This window comes from Miniopterus schreibersii (assembly GCF_964146895.1).
Source record: "Miniopterus schreibersii genome assembly, chromosome: 7".
Taxonomy (NCBI): Eukaryota; Metazoa; Chordata; class Mammalia; order Chiroptera; family Miniopteridae; genus Miniopterus; species Miniopterus schreibersii.
Window position 1 is genome coordinate 37,659,170 of NC_138108.1, and position 12,784 is coordinate 37,671,953.

Sequence of the window (12,784 nt, forward strand, 5' to 3'; positions counted from 1 at the left end):
AATTTGTATGGCATATAAAGGCTTTGGAGAAAGTAAAATCAGTTCTGTAGGAATGGGCACCCCGAGTACAGCACTATGTAAGAATAATAAAAATTACAAATCAGGAGGAATTAAAGGTACTGTACTTTAGGTACATCTCAAACCCTGTGGGATCCAAAGCACGTTGGGTGAACCCCAGACTTTGACTAAAAGCATTTCTAGGTGTCCCTGTAACTCAGTATCTCATTCCCCAGTTTAAAAGATACTCTACGCTCCAGAGTAATAGAAGTAAAAAGGTACAAACGCTGGGCGCGGAGTGATTATGTATTTAGTGGAGGGAAGACTCATGAATTTGCAGACTTTTGGTAACTTTGGGGGTGAGAGGGGAAACTCTTTGTTAAAAATCATCTGTGTTATCTTCTGTGGGAAACTTTGTTGAGCTAATCTTCTGTTCTGATCATCCTATGAACGCTGTTTTACCCAGGGTAGAAAACGCCACTATTTCTGAGTAAATAAGGGAGTGAGTGAATGATTCAATAAATAAATAAATGACTGTGGTGAAAGTAAGTCTTGATGACACATGTAGTGATGTGCTATAATCTGGTGTCCATTTTATTTATTTATTTTTAAAATGTGTTTTTATTGATTTAGAGAGGGAGGAAGGGATGGGGAGAGAGAGAGAGAAACATCAACATGGATCGGCTGCCTCTTGCTGGGGATCAAGCCCCAAACCTGGGCACATGCCCTGACCAGGAATCAAACTGGTGACCTTCTGGTGCATGGGTCCACACCTCAACCAATTTACCATACTGTTTGGGCTCTAGTGTCCATTTTAAATACCACTGCTATGCTCACCTTTGATCTGGCCGGAACCGGGCATCTGTTGGTGGGAGGAGATCTTTTAGGACAGGATCTAACTCATTGAGCTCAATAGCAAACCTTGTGAAGCCATAGTAGAGCTCATAGTTGGTTGGCAAGGAACCTGGAATGAGGCCAACAAACCATCATGAGAGGCAAAGAGGTTTAAGACACTTGCAGAAGCTGACTTGACTTAACCCTGGTGTTTAATACCCAGACTACTAGCAAATTTGTCGTCATAAACATTAGATGATACTTTTTTTCCAAGTGACTTAAATTGGTTTATTTTGCTGGATGGGAAATTTTATGTTGATGATCAGAACTGATAGATGCATATATTTAATAAAATCCAGCCTTTAAAATTAAACATATAGTAGTCTTCACTGGCTAAACTACACCATAATTTTTCTCTCAAATATTCAGTTAGGTAACTAAATGCCAGGATGATTAGCTATGAACATTAAGGTTTCACCAGGAGCACTTTACATCCTTTTAGAAAAGAGAAAGATGCAGATCGAAATTAATATTTATTGACCCCTTTTAACTAAACTCAAAGACAGAATCTTTATATGCTTTGCTCTTTGATGGATTCCAAGCTCTCAGAGCAAAGCCTGATGCACAGTCAGTTCTCAATAAATAACTGCAGAATGAACTAACCACTCCACTAGCAGGAAATTTACATACACGCTGGGGTTGCTTAAGAAACTAACAACTAATTTTAAAGTGAGGGCTTAACTGACAACATTCCAATGAACATAAATGTCACATGGAGACTTGTTCCATTTATACTTGATATTCAGTTATATGCTAGTGTATCAAAAGAGCTCCCTTGATGTGTTTTATTAAATGTCAACATACTGCAGCTTTTTGTTGCTCAAGTAAAAAGGACCACTTATTCTAGTAAGTTATTAAATTTGTGGATTATAGATGTTTATAGGCTTTCCTTTGTTTTATTAAAACAGAATAGATAACATGAGTAAGGATTCGAGTTTGTGTATTTCAATTAACTAAGCTCTATAATAAATATACCTAGCTTAAAATGTAGGCATTAAAATGCAGGCATTTAGAGTGATTTTACATGGAGCCCACTTGTCAGATTTGGCCTAAATTTTATAACTCATTAACAAACATTGGGACTCATATAATTTACATATTAAGTACAAATATAACTACAATTGCCTTAGCATCTAGGTTTTTAACCTCATTATTAAAGAAAATACAAGGTGGACTACATGGGATGATCTCACATTCCCTCCCTCTGTCACTTCACTCAGGGTGGCCTCCTGAGGCAGGACACTTCTGCAGGTCTCACCTGGTCTCCAGATGCACTTTGCAGAAGGGGCCACGCCACAGTAGAGCCCTTCATGCCATTTCCCAAACAGCCGGTGCACCACCTTCCCCTCCTGATCCATCACAACCCCCTGGACTTCATTCACATTGGAATTCCAATAATTCACCTGGAAAAACCAAACCCCAATGAAAACACTGGATTCCCTTAATAAAACCAATCCCTGTAATTCCCATATGGAAGATTTTAACCTTGAAGTTTCTCATTCAAATCATTTCTAGAATTCTATCTCAGGATGTTTTGTATGGAAGGGTGGCTTTCTTAACTTTAAAGAAAGGGATGCTCTCTACTACATGAAATTGCATGGTCATATGATACAGAAAAGGCCCAGTTTCTATCTCAACTGAATATTAACATTAATAATTTCTTCCTCAGATCCTCCTGTCTTGAATTTTCCTTTTGCTCATGGATTTGAATGATTTTCAGTTGGCAATGCTATGGAAGTAGTTTTGTGAAATATTTTTTGCAGTCTCTGTACATGGCTAAATTTTATCATGAGGATCCTGTTCTGGCTTCTTCCAGCCATGCTCCTCCCTAAAGGGTGCGAAGTCTGTGGGAATTTGCCCATCCAGATTCCATGGCTCCACTTAGATCAGGACTCAAGTATGCAGGGCCCTATAGTTTCCTGTCCACACTACTCTAAGCTTATCCACAGTCTTCACAAGCCTTTGCTTTGGAGTCATCCACAGAAAGGCAGACGACCCACCAGTGTGTGACTCTTTAGGCCTGAGCTGGCTGTTTGAGGGGGTGGGGAGAGAGCTTGGATGTGGGGCTGCATCTCCTACATGCATGTGAGGCCCCTGCAGTGTGGGGCAGAGCTGCAAGTGGCAAGTAGGTGGGGGAGGCCTGGGCCAGGACTGGCCCTCCCGTATAGCTCGAGCTCCAAAGTGTCCAACCTGGCCTTGCCAGCTTTGTTATAAAAGGTATATATTTGTCAGGGTAAAAATACAGAACATATTTTATCTGACAGGTTGTAGGCTTGATTTACATATTTCAAATATTTACACAGATGGCAGAGGGACTTCCATTTGGACTCTTGCCATGAGTTCTGCATGTATCAGGGGCAGACCTAAATCAAAGTTTCCCACAGCCTACCAAACTAAATGTATACATTTACTGTCATCACTCAGTCAGAGCAAAGAGCGATCCTGGCTCTTCAGTTCTGAACCACCTAATGGATCTATTTAAAAAAGAAAAGAAAACCATTTTGAACTAAAATAAATATATTCAATTACAACAAACATGACTGGAAGAGAAAATTTTGAGTATTAAGGCTCCAATTATGTTACCTGTTTCTATGGTATTAGAATGAGATCAGGACTAGAAGAGATAAGAGGGTGGGTGGAGTTTCTGGACCATGAATTCTGCAGCACCCTAAACAAACACGGTGGGCACCCTGTGTTCCACTTGCGAGCAGAGACTAGGGAAAATGGTGTTCTGTAGGCACTTCTATCCCAGACATCTTTTCTTGTTAATAAAAGTAATGATTTTCTTGAATTTATGTGGATTATAACAGTGGCAGAGTTGGGTAAGCTTATAGTAACTGGAAGCTGCCACCTATATGCATCCTCAGAAACAGACAACTGCATTATAACTAGGTCCCGAAAATAGATGACTTGAATATGCTATAATCAGGCAAGAATTGAAATAGGAATAGAAACCAGAAGACTTGCTATAGGCAAAAACAGAAATAGAAACTAGAAGACTTGGTACAGGGAGGAAGTGTTTTCTGAAATTTTACTTAATGAATGACGGGCTGCTAAAAAGGAAATCCTTTGAGAAGGATTCTTTTTTTCTGTTTTGAGATGGTGCTATTTCGAACCGCCACACACTCAGAAGCCTGCATGCCTTGAGTAACGCCATCAGCTGGTTTGCTTTCCTGCCTGCAATGCTCTTATGCGTCAATGATACAAGAGAGACTATTTAAGGCTGTTTAAGGTAATTGTTTTATTTCTTCCTTAGAGGAAGCAAGTTGTGTTACTATTATTTTTTACTGTTGTAAGATATTATTTACCTTGACAAATGTGAGTTTGCAAATGCAAACACTGCTTTTGGTATTTCTAATGGTTACTTCTCCATAATGCTCTATCCATCTCCTGCCACTGAGAATGTTGTGTATGCACGTGGTGACTTTATTCCACACGTAGCAATCTCCATACCTAGTAAAGAATACAACATTGATTTAAGACAATGAAAGTCACACATGTATATTACTGTTTCTACTAATGAGACTATTCTTTGGCCAAAGCTTCCTTTTCCCTCATTTTCTTCTCATTTCTTTGTTGAAAGTTCCTATGTGTTCAAGGACATTTATGACATGATTCACTCATTTAAGGAACAAGTCAGTGCTTTTCATGGGCCAGGAGCTAAAACTACAAAGTTGAATAGGGCCTGTTTCTTGCTCTCCTGGGGCCAACAGTATGATAGGGACAGATGGACATGTCAACAAATACTTACAAGGAGATACGATGAGGAAGCAACGTGAGAACACAGGGGGAGTCCTTAGTCCTTAGATCTGCCTGCAATGTGGGGTGAGTGTCAAGAAAGACTTGCTAGAGGAGTCTGGGGAAAAGCATCAGAAGCCGAGAGCGCCGCGCACCCGCGGACCGGGGAGTGCTGTGCAACAGGTGAGCGGGTGTGGGGGGCAGAGCAAGGAAGCCCCCAGACATGGCAATGAGTCTGGATTTACCCTGCAGGCGACGGGCCACTGAGGGGTTCCAGCAAACAGAGGGGCAGACAGGGCATGCATTTAAGAAAGATTACTCTGAGGACACTGTTTCCTTTTCTGAGTTAACACCAAAGCTGCAAATGATTCTTTGGGAAAAGGCTTATGTGCGTAACTAAGACGGCACATATGTAATGCAAACTCCAGGGAGTAAGGATGCAGATTTTCTGCCAAGGAATGAGGTGGCATAGCTTCAGATCACATTTGCATGCTATGCATATTTTCAAATAAAATGTTAACTTCAAAATAAAAAATGCTTCTAAAAATTATGAATTGGTATGATGCAGGAGCTATATACCACTGGGGAAATTCTTTCTTTCTCATGAGTTTGTAGAAACAAAACTAATGAAGCCTTTGGCTTCAATGAAAACTTCACTTAATTTGAAAAGATTTAAAGGTTCTATTCTTTAGAAATCAGCCATAAAAGGGTTCTATCACTCTTCCTTAATAAAATAACTTAGAAATTGAAAATAGTCCCTGGATCGAAGACTGACTCAAAGTGAAACCATAAATTGTACGGAAAAAGAATTGGTCAAAAAGAGGCTCTTTCTATAAAATTCAAACTAACACGGCGACGGGGACAGGTGGGCGCCTGGTGCTGACGGGTGAATGGGGGATGCGGAGAGATAAGTGGGAAGCTTAATGCATATGCTAAAGTTCTCACTTGCTTTTGTGGGAGAACATTCTCAAAACTTTGGTCAAGTTAACAGATGTTTTGGCCATACAGGAAAATAGACCCTTGGTACCTTCTAGGGTTTCAAATACCCATTTCTGATTTTGAAAAGCAGTGAAGTGACCAAAAGGACAAAAGGAGAAACCTACTTTGGAAGCATGACATTCAGTGTTCCCACAGGCAGGATTTCCATCGACTTCCCCCAGAACTTGTTTTTCCATCTGATATCTAAATGACACAGGCAGAGGACAAGAAATATATACTCCAGGTCTAACGATTTATTCCATAAAAACTAACTTTTGTATTACACTCTACATTTTACAAAGAACTTCTGTAATTACAATTGATTCTATATTGCTGATTTAACATGACAAGTGACGGAGGATGGCCCAAAGTGAAAAGATGAACTGTAAACCAAAAAAATTTACTATCTATATTTCTCCATAATACATGTTTCATATTTGTTTTCAACTAATAAAACTGGGGAAAGCCTGGAATAATATGTGTGTGAATGTGTCAGTCTACACATACACATACAGGGGTGGGCAAAAGTAGGTTTACAGTTGTGAGGAAATGAGTTTATTTTTGTATTATTATTTATTAATTCTATCATTTTTTGTATTATTTTTCTTATTATTATTTTTGAATCTACTTATGATTTATCTTTTAGGTAATGATGGCTGGTAATTTAACCTACTTTTGCCCACCCCTGTATATTTTACTACACTTTAATGTCTAGATAAAAGTTGTTATAAGTTTTAACTAGATAGTGGAAATAGTTTATATATATATATATATATATACACACACACACACACACATACACACACACACATATATATAAATGAGGTTATAGCAAAATTAATTGCAGTATGGATTTACATATACATTTATTTGAAGAGTTACATGATTTGGGAGAAAAGTACAAAAATAAAACCCCTAAATACAGATAGGTAAGATTATGAGAAAGCGAGATTAACTTAATGAATATGTTCCTACACTGATTAAGGTACCACCCAGGGCCCAGCACTTTATCTCAGGTGATAACTTTGTTTGACTGTGGAAACTCAGGTTTACCTGTGCATCCATAATAACCACTTGGTCCCATTTTGATGAAATAGTGGGGCTTAGTGCTGCCTCCACCAAATTTCTGACTCTTTGTTATGACCAAGAAATTATATATTTTCTTATTTGCAATAAAGTGCAGTTACAGTGCTCTATCATTCTGTGTGTTTTCAGGCTGAGACAAGTGTATATGAGAAGCAAATGAAGCACCCTTCCAAACGTAAAGGAACTGTTTATACTTAATATTATATATTCCTTCTAAAGGGATTTTGAAACACTTTATTTTAGGCAAGTTTGTGACATTCTGACTGAACAATAGGCACTGATTTAAACAGACTTCAATTCAAACCCTTCAATGACTTAACCAGAAATCACTGCAATATTTATATATTTAATAGACTGTTACCACTGGTGATGTGCCATAGAGCCTTCCTTCAGGATCAAGATATATTTGCACACCCTCAGGAAGCAAGAAGACAGCAGATGAAATCTCCATGTTATAGATACAGACAATGTGACACAATGAGGTAAAATGATAGCCCTGAGCTGGCACAGTCAGCTTGGGGCTTTGCTGTTCCACAGGGCTTGCTTCCTAAACAATCTCATCTCCTAGATAACATACATGGTTTAGTATTTAAACCAGAAAATCTAATTTCTCAAATGGAACTCTGCACCAATTAGAAACATTCTCCAAGTTCCAAAGGTAGAAATGTAAACTGAGCTCTAATTTTGGAAACTAGAAATTGTTTTAAAGGATACTCAATTTGATTTTTAAGTTGTAATTGAAAAACAAACCTTGCCAAAACACAAAATTCTTGGATTCACAGTGACAGGCAGAAATGGGTGGATGATGGCTAACCTGGTAATTAAAAACAAAACAGAAAGCAATGAGATCAGTGTTAAAACTTCAATAAACAATAACTTTTCTACAACATATACTGGCTACTGCCAAATAAAAACTACTCAGCTCATCCATCTCTGTTAGTGAGTTATTCTCAAAATGTACAAGTAAATTACTGAATCTTTAACTTTTAAGACTTCCTGTTTAAACACAGAGAACATATATATATATTTACAGGGGGCAATTATATAGATAAACTAAGTGAGTTGTCTGTTAACTGGTATAACTCACCCCAAACAAAGGTTCACAAAATATTTTCATCATCAGACTGCCTAGCTACCTACACAGAAACGTCCCTGAGTGCAGTGGGACTTACCTGCTCTGAGAAAAAGCGGAATCCCTTGTCCTCTCTAATGCATTCATAAGTCTCCCCAAGGACAGGGTTGAATGGCTTACTTCCTGCTCTGAAATAGGTGGAGCAATATCCTGAAACTGCAAATGCAGCAATAAGAACCTGTTAAAACATTTAAGAAAGGAAAATAATATAGGAGAGACTACTTCCAGGCCTGTTTGTCCCTGTACTTCTAGATTTTACACACACCCCCAACCCTGGTCAGTGGGTGCTGGCTGGATGGCATTTGCATTTTCTATTATTTGCGCAGACTCTTCACACACTCATGGGGGAAAAAGGTAAGTGAAAATGAGGTTAATCTCCTCTCATGGGAAGCAGCAGGCAATTGAGGCCATATATTTTTCATTCATCTCTCCACCCAATTTCCTGAGTATCACAAGTTCAAAGTTTCTGAAGCCCAGTTTATAGGTTATGCAGTTTGCACAGTCTTCGCACCATGTACCATGTGCACAAGGGTTGTAGCTGTCGCTCCTTTTCTGAGGGCAAGTCAAGTTTTCAACAGTCATGTGGAGTAGAGGCCAGGGCAAAGCACAAACAGGACCTAAGTCTTGTTCTCAGGCCTAAGTTCCCAAACAAATGGGCTTTCTTGGCATTCAGGAAAAGTTAATAAAGCAAGGCTAGGCATGCCTTCCACCTGCATGAAGAGTGATACCTTTACATCCGAATTCAGAAACACTCTCAACCAAGCATAAGTCACAAAGTGTGTATCTTCTAGCAGAATTTATGCAAATGGACCAATTCCTCTCTTACCCATGCAAGTGACAAGGTTATGCAAAAACCAAGTGTGCCATCATAATGAATTATGCCTTAGCCCAGGCCCAGGGCTGAGAAAGCCAGTGGAGCGCCGCTCTCTTGTTCCTTACCATGCGCTCATAGGGGTCGTCGGTTTCTGAAGCCTTGTCCAGAAGCTCGCTGTATTCCATTTCCTCGCACAGGTGCTGCAGAGTGTTGAGAGGCTCGTTTAGCTCCACAGGCATAGACACCTTAGACAGGTCTTTGCCAATGTTGTTCCTCAAGATATTCCACAGGTTAATGTTACTGGTGTCAGGACAGGGAGCTGGCAGGCACGTTCGACGCCCATTTCGGAAGGCCCCTCCTGTAAGCTCCCCATTCAAGACTGAAAGCAGGTGAAAGATGAGAATCAGAATGAAAGACACTTTGCTTTTCTGATTTCTAAAACCCAGGAGGGAAATAACCCTTTCAAATAATTCCGATTATGACACTCCCTCAAGAATGAATGGAATTATGTCAATTCAAGGTTGCTAATAAATGCACAAAATATTAGTGTAAAGGTTTTCAAATAGGGTGTTAAATATACTAAAATATCCAAGAAAAAAGTCAAATTTTAAAAATTAAGTATGGACTCAAAATTTTGGCTTAAGCAGGAAATAAAACCTTTTCACAACCATTTATCTAACAGATCTTTTGAACCATTTACCTCAGCAGATTATATAAGTATAAAATCTACAGAACATTCAGCTGTAAAAGGAATAATTAGTGTGGGAGGTCATGATTGTTCATTGAAACACCAGCACTGTAATTGGCATGCAGACATAGCCACCTGGCAACTCAAAGGATGCATACTTTGCCGAGAAATGTTGTCCGCAACACTGGTGTTGTCTTCAGATATATTATCACTCACATCGCTGATGTAAGACTCATCATCTGAAGCCTAAGGAAGAAAAGTACACAGAAAGGATCAGAATTCTTGCTCAGTACTGGAAGTTCAAAAGATCAAATGATTAAACACAAGATGTTGCTCAAATGAAAAGAAGTCAGAGTGGGAAATGCATCTGACATATGTGCAGTGAACACTTGAGGGTCTTCCATGAGCCAGAATATAAAATTGCTCAAAATAAGTAGCTCCCTGTCTTCGCTGGGGTGGGGGGCTGGGGAGGCTAGTACACAACCAGAAATATTTCAGTATAATGCAACAAGAAGGTACAAAAAAGGAGGCCCTGTGACTCCCCCTAGAGGGATCAGAGGGGGATGCCCAAAGGAAACAGTATTTGAACCGGGTGCCAGAAAAGATGTTGGATGGGAGAGAAGCACAGGAAGAGCGAGAGTGTGCAGAAGAAAGGGCCATGAGAGAAAGATTTATTCTAGGAATACTAAGAAGCTGAGTGCTGGGGCAGAGGTTGGGGGGAACAGAAAGAGGGGCCACTGTAAAGGGCTTTTCATGTCAACATAAGCGTGCACGTATAATCTTGTAAGTTATTAAATGCAAAGGAGTGACAGAGTCATATTTAGTTTTAGGAAGATACTTGACAGCTTCCTCTAAGGAGGCCACATAATAAAATACTACATAGATCCAGAGAGAAATACCAATAGTTCAGGTTAAGATGGACACAACGAGGACCCCAAGACTGAGAGCCACGTCTGAAGTATAGAGAATAAAACTTGGAGATATTTGGGGGTGGAGGAGGAAGATTTAGGGGCAAGGAGAAATCAAGAATTATGCCAGTCTACATGAGAAAAACAAAAACATGAAACTAAAATGAAACCAAATTTTGCATTAGAAAAAATTTAAGGGGTGACATATGTATTCAGGGGGATTAGAAAACAGAGTACAGTAGGGTCAGCCATTCAGAGGAATAGGAAAAACCACTGCAGGCAAGAAAGCTATTGGCACTTACTTACTCTCTTTAAAATGGAAATAGTGTTGTATTTTTCCTGCACATAAAACCAAAATATTCTTATTGTAAAAAATTAGAAATTATACGATGGTAAACAGATTATATGAAAATCACCCATAATTCTATCACCTGCAGGAAACCACTTTTAACATTTGGTGGGTGTTAACCCCAATTTAAAAATGTCAATACAAACATATTTTCTTACAGACCCTGGGAAACTGAAGAACCTGTTACAAGGAGCACAGGCCCTACAGATATAACGCAGCCCAGAGCCCAGATCAAGGACAGAACTTTTTTGTAGGGAGGCGGCATTCCGGGGCTAATCTTTGCAAGGGTAATGAAAGAAGGCAGCCCCTTGGAACTCACTAAATTTAGGTTTTCTCCCACCCACTAACCCTATATGACAGTTTGTTTGAAACAAAATGTGAGGGAGTAGTTTTCTTCCAGGGTGCCATCCCTGCTGCTCACTCCATATTGCTGGCAATATAAAAAACCGCTCATAAATGATTGAACCTTGTCTCTGCTTATTGGCTCAGTAGTGACAGGCAGTGACAGACTTGATTTTGGGGTCCAGTTTCAAAATGGGTCACTTTTAGGCTTTAGTCCCATGTTGCCAAATTGCTCTCCTCAAAGACTGTATTTATTTGTTCTCACCATCAGTACATGAGAGCATCTGTCTCTCCACACCCACTTAAACAGTATACATGATCAACCTTCTTAGTATCCATCTACCTATCATACATAAACAATCACCTTTTAAAGTCTGAATTTAATTTTTTGATAATTTTTCTTATATTTCACATATTTTTCAGTTTGTCATATAGATTGCATTTTTTATTAGTTTGCAATTTATCTTTTAACACTACTTGTGCCATTTTTTTTTGCCATGTAAAAGTTTTAAATTTGTATGTAATACAAACAGTCTTTGCCTCTAAGACTTCTGGATTTATTGCTGATATTTTAAAAATCAGAGTTGAGAAAAGCTCACATATTTAGGGAGAATACAGTGACAGACAGATAACTGTTCAGTGATGGACAGAATACTTGCTCAGTGTGCAGAAGAGAAACTGCACACCAAGCAAGTACACAAAGGTAGCGAACTGGGAGTAAAGCTTTTTTTCTGATTCCTATTTCCCTACTGCAGCTGGCTTCAGCTCTGTTCCCACTGGCTGCAACACAGATGAAGGTTCAACCATCAGGCTCATGAAATTCACCTTCTTAAGCCTGATTTTTTTAAAAAGTAAATCAAACTCTTCCACGCGATTTCTCTGAAAAGAAGCTAACCACACACAATTGTGTTAGAGGAGACAAATGACTGGCCAAACCAAATTCACCATTGCATGCATGTTTATTGTTTGAACGTTTGTTAAGAAAACACTCATGTTTATCTTACAAAAAGCTAAACACAGTCTATTCCTCTTCCCCAAACTAATCTCCCCCAAATTAATAGATGATAGAAATGATCCAATATCCACATCCATGTAGAATGTAAAATTCTCCAGTGACGGTGGCCCCTGAGTAAGACCTACGTTATCATATATGTGAGCAGTAGCTAAGGCTGACAGTCTGGTCCACTCATGTTATCCTGTCCATATATAACGTTAAGGCTTTGCAGTATTATAATAAAACAGTGAATATATACTCATTTTCTTCCCCATGGTCAAGAAGTCCTGGGGCCAAGTATTTCTCTAAGGGTTTAGGGATTCAAAAAAGTTCAGGAAATCTTTTTCTTCTAAATGTAACCAGGCATGTAGCATTGCAAAAGTAAGTTTGAAAGCAGAGGCAATGAGTGGATCAAAAAGAGCATTTTTTAAAAAAAAGAAGTCCCGCATTCATTAATTGATGTGCCTGCCTTGGTAGATATCAGATAGGGAGGATTTTTCTCTCAGTTATGGAAAATGTCAATGTAAGACAGCTAATGGTCAGGTGTTTCTCAGATTAATCACGTGTTGGGGTGCTCAAAACATTCCTTCCTTCCTCCAGTTAGCAAATATTTATTGAGTACCTGCTCTGGGCTTACCGGAACTGTCCTAGTGCTGGGGGCACATTTAGTGAGGAAGAGGCACAAGAAACAAGTGAAATATCTGAAACATACATTTTGTTAGACAGTGAAAAGCATTAAGAAAAAAAATAAAACAACGAGAGGGATATGAAAAGTCAGGAGAGAGGAAGAAAGGGTAGCTCTACCCTGTAGCTAGGGCAGCTGGACAGGCTTCTCTGAAGGTGACTTGTGGGTAAAGGGCTGAA

The 12,784-nt window shown here is 39.2% G+C and overlaps 1 protein-coding gene across 5 annotated transcripts in view; it reads right to left on the minus strand.

Moving 5' to 3' along the window:
• OSBPL6 (oxysterol binding protein like 6) overlaps nucleotides 1-12,784 on the minus strand; it is a 164,719-nt gene that overhangs the window by 5,724 nt on the left and 146,211 nt on the right. For all 5 annotated transcript variants that reach the window (XM_081142663.1, XM_081142661.1, XM_081142664.1 and 2 more), the window contains 8 exons: nucleotides 9,486-9,573; nucleotides 8,765-9,018; nucleotides 7,866-8,003; nucleotides 7,444-7,507; nucleotides 5,733-5,811; nucleotides 4,200-4,344; nucleotides 2,150-2,294; nucleotides 835-961 (listed from right to left, as the gene is read on the minus strand). In XM_081142663.1, the coding sequence (XP_080998789.1) occupies nucleotides 835-961; nucleotides 2,150-2,294; nucleotides 4,200-4,344; nucleotides 5,733-5,811; nucleotides 7,444-7,507; nucleotides 7,866-8,003; nucleotides 8,765-9,018; nucleotides 9,486-9,573 (1,040 nt within the window). The remainder of the gene's footprint in view (nucleotides 1-834; nucleotides 962-2,149; nucleotides 2,295-4,199; nucleotides 4,345-5,732; nucleotides 5,812-7,443; nucleotides 7,508-7,865; nucleotides 8,004-8,764; nucleotides 9,019-9,485; nucleotides 9,574-12,784) is intronic.